This window comes from Onychostruthus taczanowskii, unplaced genomic scaffold, assembly GCF_017590055.1.
Source record: "Onychostruthus taczanowskii isolate IOZ18803 unplaced genomic scaffold, ASM1759005v1 scaffold58, whole genome shotgun sequence".
NCBI classification, from domain to species: domain Eukaryota; kingdom Metazoa; phylum Chordata; class Aves; order Passeriformes; family Passeridae; genus Onychostruthus; species Onychostruthus taczanowskii.
The window spans coordinates 6,030,653-6,045,203 of NW_024503457.1; the positions used below are offsets into that span (position 1 = coordinate 6,030,653).

The window sequence follows — 14,551 nt, forward strand, 5'->3', positions numbered from 1 at the left end:
AAGCCTAATGCAGAATTGCTTAAAGGGAAGTTTTCTCACAACACTGATGTCTCAAGAGTTTGTTTTCTACTGCATGATAAGTTCCTATCTGTGCTTTGCTGAGCCTGAAATGCTAGAAGCTGAAGGCTCAGACATGTTTTTCAAAAGAGATTAAGTCCTTTGTAGCTGCTCTAAAAGAGTTTTGTCCAGATGTGTAGGAAAGATCCCCAAGACGTCCACAAATCCCAGGGGCCATAAGCTTGAGCTGAATGTTAGCCATTTGTGCAGGTGGGGTCATTGTTTAGTATTTGGTATTTTTCTGAAGAAGCCTGGGGATGATGTGGTGCTTTTAAGGAGGCTGCTTGATTACTGCTTACCATTGCTGTGGGGAGAACAAAACTGTACAGCTGAGGCTGAGTCAGACCTGCTCAGGGAGCCACAGGTGATTCACAGCTCAGGCTGTGGGCTAGCCAAAGTTTAAATTGGATTCTCCTTTTGGAAACAGATCATCATTGAGGCCAGAATCTGTGAAGTCAGAGGTAAGGTAGCTGACTGCTTCCTCATCTTACCATCTTGGATGGTAAGATGAAAGGACTCAGAAGCTACTGTAGAAGTCGGAAAATGTTTTGAAACTTATTAAAAGTGGCATATTAAATATAACATTTTTTAACATCATGTATTTCAATGGTCATAGTCTCCAGTTCAAGCTTAGGGCCATCTCCAAATACTTGACAGCATAGCTAGCATGGGGAATTGATGTTTATATTTTAATTTCTCTGGATTAATTAAGACTCCTTTTTTCTGCATAAATTTTGAGCAGCCTGTAGATATTAGTCTAATTATGGGTTGCCTTTTGTTCTAAGACAAATCAGGGAAGATTTGTTTGGATTGGAGGGAAAAAAAATCTCTTTCTTCAAATAACATTAATTTTCTAGTGTAATGTATCTCATATAATATACTTAATCTCAGGACTTGAAATTTCAGAGTAGTTGCGGTAACTAAAGCTGCAATTAGGTTACTGTGATAAGTTCATACTGAAAGCTCAAATATTCTTGGAACCATCAGGTCATGCCACTGCCAGAACTTACTACTTCTGGCTTATTCTACCTCTTATCATAATGTAGATCTAAGAATTTCAAAGCCAAATCCCAAAAGAAGGATTAAAAGAAATTTCAACTGCAGAAATCTGAAAAGTAGACCCGAATGCTTTACCTTCTGTTAGAGGTGGGTCTTTGTAGTGTAGAGGTGGGCTTTAGGCAGTAGGAGTTCTCTATAGGAACTGGGAAAACCTGCTGTTCAAGATTCTCTTCAAGGGAATGCTTCCCAATTGTCTGTTGTGGTTCTTCTCTATTGTCTGTGTTGCTACTCCTGTGCTTTGCACTCACTAGGTTCTGGAAGAGAGGATGCTGCTTTTAAATTTGCTGTTGCTGCTTTCTCCCAGAATTTCCTTCTTCTGGTGTAGATTTTTGTAGCCAAAGCACTGTAGTAACTTGAAAGAAAAGTTCTAAATGGGGATTGTCATGGTGATGGCTCCTACTAGTTTGTATTTCCTGGATGGTTTCGGAATAGTGTTTCTGGCAAGAAGTGAATGATGCAGGGCATGCCTGTAGTGAAAGGATGAGCCTCTTTATGATGACCTTTCACACTTTATTGCCTGTGGAAATGTGCTGCTTTTCTACTTCTGTGTTACATTTGTTTCTTTTTGGAATTCGTTCCAATCAAAGTTGTGAAGAGAAAGTCTGAGTTTGCTGATCACCAGGAAGATGAGAATTATTTTTTAAAGTTCTATTTGCAACAAAATAAACAGGGTTTCTTTTAGAGAGCTGTCAAGTTCATTTTGATTTCTTTTTTCAACAACAGTATTTCCTGCACTTCAGTAGCATTAATATCTAAACATGAATTCTGAATAAAAACTTTGATAGTGAAATAAAATACTATAAAATATCCTGATGTCTTGCTGTTCTTCTAAAGCAAGGCCTGAAAAGAGGGTTCACTCTAGCTGTGAAAATTAGGGATTGTTTGCCATGTGTGAAAAGAAAAATTCTTCTGTCACAACATGCATTCTTTAAAAGCTTGAGGAATTTCAATCTAGTCTGAAAGAAAAACATTTTGTGTGGCATATCTGTGTTACAACTTGCTGCTGAATAAAAGTATAGGGTATCCTTCACAACAAAGTGGAAAAGCCACTCCAGGGGATCCTCCATAGATGTACACCCAAGGTCTCTGCCTGTGCAACAGACTTATGGGTTAAGTGGATGCATAATCAGTATGTGTGGTTTGCTTACAGAACTTCTGTAAGAAGAGAGCCAAGTGAGGAATCTGGTGCATTTCAGGGTTGGAGAGAATGTTTTCATCATGCTAACACATGTTGTGAAAGCTTTAGTTTTGTACAGGAAGTTGCTGGTTGCTGTTTTCACCAGAATTACATTGGCACAATCTTTGTGGCTTGCCTGAAAGGGTTCTCTTTTGCCTTTTTTTTTTTTTTTTTTTTTTTTTTTTCTGCCTTCACCAGAATTACACTGGCACAATCTTTGTGGCTTGCCTAAAAGGGTTCTCTTTTGCCCTTTTTTTTTTTTTTTTTTTTTTTTTTTCTGCCAACAGAAGACTAGCTCCCATAATGTATGGATGAAGTCTAGGGCAGTCCTAGGACTGCTGTAGGGCTGTTCAGCTGATTTTTGTATATGCCAGAGAACAGCTGTGGAAGCTTAAAAACAAAAGGCTGTCCAGTCTCTGAATTCTCAGAGCTTTCAATGTCTAGAGGAGGAAGAATGATAAAAATATAGCAAAAAATATTCCAGAAACTGCCTACATGTAGTGTCCTGACTCTAACCATATATGAGCACACTTTTTTTTTGTGCCTATGTATACTTTTTCTTTCTTTTTGCTTCATCTAGTTTGACACTGTAATTGCAGAAGCGGCCAGCTTGATGTCCGGGAGCTGATCTCTCTGTACCCCTTCCTGTTGCCTACTTCCTCTTCATTTATCCGGACTCATCCTCCTCTGCACGAGTACGCCGACCTGAACCAGCTGACCCAAGGGGACCAGGAGAAGATGACAAAATGCAAACGATTCCTCATGAGTTACTTGAATGAAGTCCGCAGCACTGAGGTTGCAAACGGATACAAGGAGGATATTGACACTGCTTTACTCAAACTGTATGCAGAGGCAAATCATGAAAGCCTGCTGGATCTCCTAGTTTCAGAGAACTTCTGTCTTTTAACAGATAGTGCTGCCTGGCTGGAAAAACACAAAAAGTAAGTGGTTTTTTTTATTATAGCACCTTCTAGACCAGAGGGAAAATTGCCTTAGATGCTCTTGGCTTATTGAACAATATGTTTGAGTACCTGTAGTTCCTGTGCTTACACTTGTCCAAAAGACAACTCAGTCTGAATTAACATTGTTAGCATTTTTAAATGTTGGTGAAAAGCTATTACTTGACAGTGTAAGGTAAAGGAAATGCATTGTCTTATCCTGGGAAATGCAGAATTCAACATGAAAGTTTCTGTATCCAACACAAAAATAAAGAACTGGTACAAGTTTGGGAGAAAAAAGTTAAATGTTTGCCCTTGAGATAATGGGAGAGTGGAATGGCTGCAGTAGTTGTACACAGACAGAATGAAAAGATGCCTTCAAGCATGCACTGCCTTAGGAAAAAGTTATTAACCAGTTAGTGCCTTTAAAATTGTAGTTGCTTGTTCAGGGAAATAGCTCTTAGTTCTGAATTGAAAGCTTTCTATGTTCCACTGATTGACCAAAAAGAGGTTCCTTAAGATGACTGCAAATGATTTTAAACCAGAAATGCCAGAAGGCAGAGAATTAATCATTAAGCCGGGAACATTAGATAGTAAGTGTGTAAAATACAAACTCCAGCCCTAGGCAGTATGTCTATTTTGGTTTTCATTTCTTTAGCTTTGGACTGTCTGGTGCAGTAGTAGCAGCTATACTAGTGAGGAAGCCTTTAGTCGTGATTATAACTGGGGTGATTTCATTTATTTCAAGTGTTTTTTTTAAACTTTTGGTAAGTGTGGTTTGCATGGTATACTTTTGCAAGTGTGAATTGAATGAATGTTAGAACATTTTTCCCTGAGGAAAGCCATTACAGAACTTGGCTGTATTTTTCTTAGAGTACACAAAAAACACTCTGAAGTTGCACTGTACAAAGCTCTTCTTTGCCTGACCTGACTCCATACCACAGTAAAGAACATTTCTGATAGTAAAACAGAGTTTTAAACAAACACATAATAAAATATTATTTAACGACAGCTGATGAACTATTGGAAGAATAACTCCTGGGAGATGTGTGTAATGTCTGTACATAAAATTGACAGAACAGCATGGGAAACATTTCTAATTGGGCACATACTTGGATAAGTTGGATCTGGTAACTTCAAACTGTCTTGGGGACAGGAGTGATGGAGACACTTTTAGGGCAGGACTTCTCCCTTTTGATTCATAAAAAAAGCCTACAGAGACTTGTTGAAGTGCAGACATGGCCACGTACATGTCATTGTAAGCCATTATTCATTGCACTCTGTGCTAATCATCCATAGTTAAATTAGTGGGAAAGTTCTAGCAATGTTAATATTATCTTCTCTTTCTTTACAGGTATTTTGCTCTTGGTCTCCTGTATCACTACAATGGTCAGGATGCTGCAGCACTTCAGGTTAGAATAAAGCTTTTAGTGTCATCTGAAAACCATTCCAAAATACCATTTTAGCTCTGAGATAAAAATCTGAGGTCTTAGTTTATCTGTTTGAAAAGTTTGTGATGTGTGTGTATGTATGTGTGTTAATGAGAAACTTGAAACTTACGCTGACTTCCTTGAATAAATTAATATGCTAGATGTGAAAAGTCTGAGTAGCTTATTGAAGTTGACAACTACTGAAGTTTTCAACTTCCTGAGGTTGACAACTTGTATGATCCTTTTAAAGCAAAACTGTACATACCAGAACATATGTTTATACTCCTAAAAGATGGACAAAAGTGCTAAAATAATCAAGCAATCACTTGAAAAGATATTTATGGGACTCAAGAAGCATGCCCTGTGCTGATTGATTTGTATACACACAGCGAAACAGCATTGTGTTCTCATGGCAGACATTAACAGCAACTGAGAGTTTATTTGCTTACCTGGTGATGAAGAGTGAACACATTCTGCAAGATCTGTGGGTTTCAGCTGAGTTAGAAATCCCTTTGGGGACCTTCCATCTGATGTCACTAATACTGGTAGTGGCCTGTACACTGCAGACTAAATAATTCTGTCCTTTGTGTCTGCAAAACTCCATCTAGAGAAATTAGAATGTTCTTGACGTGTCTCAGACCATATCCAGTATCTTAAGTTTGCCTTATTGTGCAGCTTTTTGAACACATTAATCACAGTAACCCTATCAGATGCATTCAGGTCAGTTATATAAATAGTAATAATGGTCTGAGAAGACAACATGTAAGGGCAACAAAAACACATTTGTCATGTGCAAGAAATTTTGGGAGAATTTTGATGCTGCAAAAAACAAGGTTTATTGCTAAACTGGTCTGCTAAGTGTAGCACATTTGAATTCCAATTATAATGTATATAAAAATAATATCACATGGTACTTGTGATATTATTTCTTCAGTCAAAACAAAAGAAAAGCAGAGCAGCGTTTTTTTTTCTAAATTGCTTGTATAATTTGTTTTTAATCTTGCACACACAGAACACATGAAAAATATACCATGCATTGGAAAAAAGGACTTTTGATAAAAGGTTTTTTTGTGATTAGTGTACCTCCTTTAGTCACTCCCAGAATGAGAGCCCACATGATACGGGGTCTGAATTGGTGAATATGCCAGATGCAAGAGAAGGGTGTGATGGCAAGAGTGACCAGCAATGTTCCTTGCAGCTGATGTTCTCATCAACTCTTTCTAACTCCACAAGTGTTGGACTAAGTCTTTTAGTAGCTGACATAAATTTTGAGCTGGAAGAGCTAGTACATGTTTTAAGCACTTTAATCTGTGTGTTTTTGTTGCAGTTATGGGTGAAAATAGTTGATGGAGACATTCAAGATTCTACACGTTCAGATCTCTATGACTACATAGTAGACTTCCTTACATTCTGCTCAGACCAAGAGCTGGTGTGGAAGTATTCTGAATGGATTTTACAAAAAAATGAAGAGGTTTGTGATTGATACACTTTTAACAGAACATCAGTATTTCCCTGCAGTGGTGTTTGGGTTTTCTTTAATGTTGACTTTTCTTGGTAGCTGATTGGACCTTTTGCAGAATACTTAATGCCAGTTAAATACTAATCAGCAGAAGAAAACTTGGAGGTTTCTCAATTCATCCAAGTCCCTCTATTAGCAGGTGGTAGTGATAATTGCCTCTTTTTATTCTGAAAACAAAGTTTAGAGCATTAAAAACACAGCATGTCTTCTGTTTTCTTCATATTGAGTAACATAATTTTTGAATCTTAAAATAAATAAATCATCTGGCAGGTTAGCTGTTGCTGCTGCTTTTTATTTGATAATTTTTGAATCTTAAAATAAATCATCTGGCAGGTTAGCTGTTGCTGCTGCTTTTTATTTTAAAGGGGATGGGTAGTATCTGTGTACACTGGGACATGGAATAAATAGCCTCCATTCAAGAAAAAATTTCATTGTTAGAAGACTTAACCTGCCAAAATAAAAAAAAAAAAAATTAAAAAAAAAAAAAAAACCACAAACAAAAAAACAAAACAACAAAACAAATTCTGGGATGTTTGATGTTGATCAGAAAGTCTTTGCTCTTGAAAATTGTCACTCCCTGATTTATATTAATTTCAGCATGGTTGTTTTGTGCAGTGGCAGATTTCTAAGCGTTTGGTAATTACAGAAGTCTCTTGCTCTGTCTGTATCAGCACATGTGAAAAGGCTTAGAATATTCTGGTCTGTAATTCAAGCTTTCTTGCTGCGAAGTCTGAAGTCTCTGGTTCTGTTGTGCAAATCTATTCAGTTTTTTTTTTTTTGTGGAAATTGTGCCCAAGCCAAGGTTTATAGGCTGGACAATGTATACACCACAAATTGAGGTATGCAGATAGGAGTGAGTGAGATCAAGATAAGCACAGGGCAGTGTAATCCTGTGGTGTTGACCAAGGTTTTGTGTTTATCTTCCTGAATAATGTATTAACAATAGTGCTATTCCTTTATAATTTTAAATACTTATTTAATAAAATAGTTGCCATTAAGTTCCCAAATGCAATAAATCTTTTCTAGGTTGGTGTACAGATTTTCACCAAAAGGCCTTTGGAAGAACAGGAGAAAAACAACTTTAATCCAGATGATATCATCAGTTGCCTTAACAAATATCCTAAAGCACGTGTCAAATATCTAGAACATCTAGTACTGGAAAGAAAAATACAGGTGAGTTCTGTAAGAATGCTAAACGTAGGCATAGGATTCAGAATGCAGATTATGATCAACAGGACTGAAAATAGGTAATGTCTGGAAAGAACACGCATAATATGAAGTCTTTCAAATGTATTCAGAGTAGAGCAGGAGTGTTTTTAAGATTAAAGTAAAAGATGAGGAGTGGATACCTTCATTATTTTGAATTCTTCAGTGCTTGTGATAGCAAAACAATTTCTTATGTCCCCACAGACTTAAGGGGTTACATCTGGTTGTTGCATACTTCTATTTCACTCACTTGATGAGGCTCAAATCTTCTTCTGGTAAGATCATAGAAAATGATCAGCATCAGGTTGATCATATTGCACAGTGGCAGCAATATATTAAAATTGCTGATTCAGTGTTTTACAAGTAAGAATATTTTATTCTGTCTTTCTAGAGAGATTTGAACAATCAACAATCAAATTAAACCATGCGCCCGTCACTAGAATTCCAAACCACTCTTGATTTTGAATGCTCAAAAGATGCATTCACAAGTCCTAAGTGACAGTGTATTACACTTTTGGGGGCTTTAGCTCAATACAAAAGCAGCCAAATGTTGTATTTGGATATGAAACATTTTAAGCACAGGAGAAGTTCTTTAACCTGGAAATAAAGCAAGGAAATGAACAGTGAAAGAACTCTGCAGAGCACTAAGAACTCTTCAGAGTCAGTGCACTAATTCACATTCTTCAAATGCACATCAGATCCATGGTTTTCCCTTATTGGTGTTGCAGGTGTGTTACACCATGACTGGTGAATGTACTTGTCTCTGATGTCATGAATATTTCCAAACAAACTCTTTGAGTTAAACACAGCACCTTGTAAAATATTTGTGAAAATACTTTACAATTGAATCTACCTGCTAGTAAAAACTGGGTTATAATTTGATCTTTAAAACTTACTGGGTTATTGTGAATGATTTAGTGGGAATGTTTAACAGTCAAATCATCAGCTTATTTTGATGAATATTGGATAGTAGATAACAAAAAAAGCAGTGTGCCTTCAGAGTGATATTCTACCTCTGTTGGCTTTGTCAGATTTTACTGCAGAAATAGAAAAGGTCAAAGAACATACCTGAATATGAGGAATCCCGTATTTACAATGTAGTTAGTGATGCTGCTCTGAATTAATTATCTATCTGTATGGACAAAAAACTTTGTGATTAATTCAAATTAAATAAGTTAAAACACATTTCTATGTAATTAAGTATATATTCATCACTATAATTTCTGGGCCAAGAGATTTGTAAACTGAGCTAACATTGTTCTATTCATCTGTAGAAAGAAAAGTACCATACTCATCTAGCTGTCTTGTACTTGGAGGCAATACTTCAGCTAAAATCTGAGACCACAGATAATTGTACAGAAACAACTGAACTGCTGTTGAAACTTCGCAGTCTGCTTCAGAAATCTGATCTTTATAGAATTCGCTTTATTTTAGGTAGGTTGCATGTTATCTGTTGTAAATGATGTATGTGTTTTCCAGCTGGACACAAAATCATAGTTCTTTCAAGGGTGGAAAACTAAAAGATCTGAGGTTTCTCTGTGTTTTTGTTTGATAGGCTGCATTTCTGACAGACACAGGTTCATTTAGGAAGCATATATGTTGGTGGTGTCCTTGGTCTTCATTGGCTCCAATGGTATGTTTGCCACTGCACCAGAGACAAAATACCAATTGGCCAGAACAAATATCTGCGTGGAACTTTCTTATTAGTCACCTTCTTTTTAATGATGAGCATGGAACTTTTGCATGACAAGACATGACAACCTTTTGCAAATGAGAGACCTGCAACTTCATTTTTTAAGCAGTCTGCTTCTAATGAATGGAAGTGAAACTTTAAGGAATCTAATTGCCAAGGACTTGTTACCCACAACCCTGAAACTCACTCTTGGGTTCATGTTAAATGAAAATATAAGTGAGCATCTTTTAAAGTGAAAAGTGCAACATACATGTTACTGTTGGTATTAGGCAAGCAACAGTTGAGCTAAGTATTTTCCTTGGTCAGTGCTTATAATCTTGGTCGGTGCTTATAATCTTCAATGTTTCATCCAGTGGAATGCAAACATACAATGCAATTAAGCAAGCCAAGTGTTTAAATCTTCTCAGGTATGGAGGATTATGGCTGAAGAATGATGGAATAGTGGATGAAAAGGAAGTGACTTGTTATTGAACTGAAAGATGTGAAATGATTTTTTGAAATTCAGTGGGAAAAAATCCAGTGTATATGGAAATAAAAATTGCTGAGTAGCAACTAAAATAATTTACCAAAGTTTAATGTTTCCATGCCTTTTCAGGCAGCAAAATGTTATGTGATGAATTCTGTGCAAATAGAGCACAGTCATTGAAATTCTTGTTCTTTTTCATCTTTTAGTCAGTTTTTAAACAAATTTTCAAGGCAAGAGTTACAAAATGGATTATTCTCCTGAAATCCATGTGCTCCAAAATAAAGGATTTCTTACATGACAATTCTTACGTTACATGAAAATGAGATCAGTGCAAGCTAGTGTGTTCCTCCCTGATAACGAAAACATTTTGGTGAGAAAAACATTGTATTTCCATGCATTTTACATAGGCCTATGGTCACCTTTACAGTAATTAGATTATTTTCTACTTTATTTTGAAATGCCAGATGAACTTGCTGTTCTACCTGCCTATTAATGACACTTAAACTTTAAACTGCATTAAGGGTTTGTAATGTCTTTTTCTCAAAGGGAAATGCTATTTGATTTTTATTGTTTTTTAATGGAGTTTATTCTGGGACCTCCTATAATACTGGGAGAAGCAGAGGTTAAAATTGTGGCTTCATCTTACGGTTCATTGTACATGGTAGCAGTGTCTGATAGAATTTAAAAGGTGTCAGTGACAGTGGTTATGGATTACCTGTTATTTAGTAATTTCTTTGTCCCATATTTTGTGGTACTCTTTTGTTAGAGATCTTTCCATATACATCTGAGCATTCCTGTGCTTACAAGCATCTGCCTTCTCTATAGGTGCACTGACTGGCAGAGGGAGCAGTTGTCTCCTCCACTAAGCAAATATTGCCTTCTTTCTCATTTAACAGACAAAATCCAGGGCACAGACCTTCACATGGAGAGTGCAATTTTATATGGGAAACTAGAAGAACACGAGAAGGCTTTGCATATCCTCGTCCATGAGTTGAAGGACTTCCATGCTGCTGAAGAGTACTGTGTGTGGAACTCTGAGAACAGAGACTTGCAGTACAGGCGGAGGCTTTTCCATATGCTGCTGTCAGTGTATTTAACTCCAGGCACTTCGGACTGTGCGCTCGTCATGGCTGCTGTGGATCTCCTGAACAACCACGCTGCGGAATTTGATGCAGGTCTGGTTCTGCAGGTGGTGCCCGACAGCTGGTCAGTGCAGCTCCTCTCCCCTTTCCTGGCTGGAGCAGTGAGACAAAGCATTCACACAAAAAGAATGACTCAGGTGGCACTTGGGTTAGCACAAGCTGAAAACTTAATCTACAAGCATGAGAAGGTAGGTTACTGGGGTGTTTTTAAATAAAAGCACTTTGAAACTTTACAGTTGAGTCCTTTGTTATACAATAATCAAAAGCAGTTTGAAGAATTAGTACAAAAGCTGTCTTCATGTCTTTGGCATTTATTAGGGTTTTTTTTTGCCATGATGACTAGACTCAAAATTGATTGTATGTTTTCTCTGTAAAAGAAGGGAAAGTTGGAGCCTTGAAATAGGAATAACCTTGGTGAGCTTCTGGGATGAATATAAAGTGAATCTGGGATTTGCAGATTAACAAAGTTCATGCAGAAACTTTAACAAGTGTCAGTTAGCATTTCTTTCACTAGGAGAGAGTGTCAGAATTTTTGATTCTTTTTTTTTTTTACAGTGTCACCTGTCAAAATTTATTAAAAAATTATCCAGCATTTAGTATTAATTGAAGCTTGTTAGTAGATTTTGTTAATGATAAAGCTTTCTTCCATTCCTAGCTAGGACAGTGTTGCCTAGAGTTCACAGCAGATTCTTGAAACTGTTTTTGTTTTATCCATCTGGTATAGTTGCAATTATGCTCCATCGTTTCCCTTCCTTTCTTGTTATATTCACATTTGGAATTCTTCCCCCCTCTCTTTCAGGTTAAACAAAAAGGAGCCCCGATTCTTCTTTCAGACAAAAAGGTGTGTCAGGTGTGCCAAAATCCTTTCTGCGAGCCTGTGTTTGTAAGATACCCCAATGGGAGTGTGGCCCACACGCACTGTGCTGCAAACAGGCATCCCAATTCCAATGTGACTCATCATTCTCCCAGCTCCAGCAATCAGACTTGAAATATTCCCACAGTTCCCATGACTTATACCCCATCGAAAGTGGGCTGGAAAGAAAACAGTGCAGCTACTTTAAGTATAAATCAAGGTGGACAGCTAGTTTTTGGGCTTATGGGAAGACTTCCAGTAAATATAAAATACTGCTACTTATCTTTTTGATTTCTAATGAATGTAGATAGAAAAGAAAATTCACTACCACACATGGAGAGGTGCAAATATGGGCTCTTCTGTGAATAGGAGTAAACACTTAAGAAAAAAGGAGCCTTTTCTTCACAGTGAGGATGAATGTTACGGAGTGAAGGCAAACAGTCATTTTAAGAATTGTCACTTTGCACTAACTGTGGTGTTGATAAATTTGTGGAGGGCAAGATCGCATTTATTGGAGTTGGAATTCCTAAAGAGTGATGGGACAAGATTGGCATCGTGCAGCTTACTATGAAGACAGAGATGTGCATCGATTTTAGTGCTTGCTGCAGCATGTCTTTTGGGCTGGATTATCTTCCACAGGATCACATTATCAACTTCATTTTTTTTCCTCTACAAAATGTTGGCTTTTGATGCACTTTTTAATACCTCCCTCCCATCCACCTGCTATATGGAATTTAAATGTAAGCACTGTTCTGTTAGGTTTCTGCTCCTGCAGTTACTGTAATGTACTGAGTGGAAACCAATAACCTCAATCACACAGGTGAGCTTGGAAGAAAAAAGAAAGTTTGTCTGGTCAGACTGTAGTCACTTTTATATGGGGGAAGAGGCCCTGACTTTAATACTGATTTATTTATTAATATGCAAATATGCTGTACATACAGTTGAATAAATTGATCTTATCATTCTAGCATTTCTTTGGAGGATTAAGATGTAACTGATACATAAATGTACAGATGATGTGCTAAATGTTTGCTATAACATAACTTAGGCAGGTTGGAACTCCACAAAAATGGGTTTTAGTGCTTATGGATGACTTTGTGCAATCAAAACCATAGAGAGAAGGCATAAAATTTTAAGAAATCTACAAAAGTGCACTACAGGGGTACTGGGTTTTTTATATTCTACTAAATATTCTGTGAACTAAAATTTTTCAAATAACATAAACCCCTTACTTAACTGCCCTCATATGTATTCACATTGTTATTTAACCATTTTAAAGAAGTTGATTTAAAATATGTAGCTTCCCCCAAGAGAGGTTAAAAAATGACAACTTTAAATAAACTTAAGTACTGCAAAGTGAAAGCATTTCTTTGAATTCTGTAAAGATCTAATAAATACCAGGCTTACTGACCTGCATGCAGTTGAGTTGGTATGGCTGCTCCCTGTTTCAGAATTCCAAATCAGTGGTGGCTTTCAGCAAAATGGAGTATCTGCTTGGTCCTTTCTAGAATCACAGAACAATCTGAGTTGGAAGGGATGAATCAGGATCATGGAGTCCAGGTCCTGGCCCTACACAGGACAACCCGGAGTCACACCGTGTCCCTCAGTGTTGTCCTGATGCAGCCTCCTTGTACAGAAAGGCTGGCTTAGGAAGTACAGTGCTGCCTCCAAGAAGGGGCAGCCAGACCTCATCCAGGGGAAGAAGATATCCATCTCTTCTCACAGAAACATGCAATGGTTTGGGGTGAAAGGGACCTTAAAGATCATCTATTCCAACGCCCCTGCCATAGGCAGGGATATCTTCCACTAGACCAGGTTCTTCAAAGCCTCATCCAATCTGGCCTTGAACATTTCCAAAGATGGGTTGTCTACAACTTCCCTGAGCAACCTGTGCCTCACCACCCTCACAGTAGAGAATTTTTTCCTGATATCTGATCTGAACTTGCCCTCCTTCAGCCTAAGCCATTCCCCTTTGCCCTATTGCTACATGCAAAGTCCCTCTTCAGCTCCCTTGCTGTCTCCCTTCAGGTTCTGGAAGGTGCTATAAAGTCTTCCAAGAGCCTCTCTCCAGGCTGAAGAACCCCAGCTCTCAACCTGTGTTCCAGGAGAGGTGCTCCAGCCCTGTGATCATCACTGAGGCTTTACTCTCAACTCATTCCAACAGTTCAACATCTTTCTTGTATTGTGGGTCCCTGAGCCATACTCGAGGTGTGGAGTACTTTGCTTTAAAGCAAAGACCTTTGAATCTTTCTCCTGATTTTGAAATTAGGAAAGTATAACTGTTGTGCTGAATTTTACTTACTTTTGAAAGCCCGAGTAAGGAATTTTGTAGTGCTTTGTCCTAAGACATGCAAGTCACATTTAGTGAGAGGCACTTCAGAAGAAGTCAAGTGTGGGCATTTCTGACTGTTCTGGCATGAGTGACTCTGCTGTGGCACTGGTATAAGCAGAGTCTCTGTCTTGTATCATGGGGTTTGAACATTGTGTCTACAACTGGCAGTAATGGCATAGAAAAATTTGTAGTCCCCTGTCCTCAAAATACTTGCTGATAAGAGTGGAAGTGACTTTTACAAAGACCCTATAAAACTTTTGTGTGCACTAGCATGCATTTCTTAAGAAATACTTTCTTTTGCTGCCAGCATCCTAAGTATGCTCTTTTTTCCTATTTAGTAAGGGCGTGCTAAAACAGACCCCTCTCCATGATTTAGGGTAATTTTAGCCACTGAGAAGTGATGAACTACTGCTGCAACAGAATAAAAATCATATCATTCCAGACCTCAGGAAAGTTCTCAGTTGCTATTGCAAGAAAAAGTATGCCTATAAAAGATTAAATAATTCTTTATTAATAGTCAATATCTTTTTGCAGATATGTACTTTGGCTAAAATGCAGCAAAACCAATAATTGTACATACAGAACAAGTACAGAAATCAGAATAATGAAAGCCAGCATTTTTGCAATCAAAAATGTGATTGATATTTAAGTTGGGGACATCCAGGTCTTTGAAACCCAG

General features: G+C 37.6%; 1 protein-coding gene across 1 annotated transcript in view; it reads left to right on the forward strand.

Moving 5' to 3' along the window:
• Nucleotides 1-14,205, forward strand: part of TGFBRAP1 (transforming growth factor beta receptor associated protein 1) — a 34,315-nt gene extending 20,110 nt beyond the window's left edge. Inside the window, exons 6-12 of the mRNA XM_041418104.1 lie at nt 2,893-3,234; nt 4,586-4,643; nt 5,989-6,132; nt 7,207-7,353; nt 8,661-8,820; nt 10,442-10,875; nt 11,487-14,205. Of these exons, the coding sequence (XP_041274038.1) occupies nt 2,893-3,234; nt 4,586-4,643; nt 5,989-6,132; nt 7,207-7,353; nt 8,661-8,820; nt 10,442-10,875; nt 11,487-11,675 (1,474 nt within the window). The 3' untranslated portion in view covers nt 11,676-14,205. The remainder of the gene's footprint in view (nt 1-2,892; nt 3,235-4,585; nt 4,644-5,988; nt 6,133-7,206; nt 7,354-8,660; nt 8,821-10,441; nt 10,876-11,486) is intronic.
• Nucleotides 14,206-14,551: the final 346 nt, after the last annotated feature.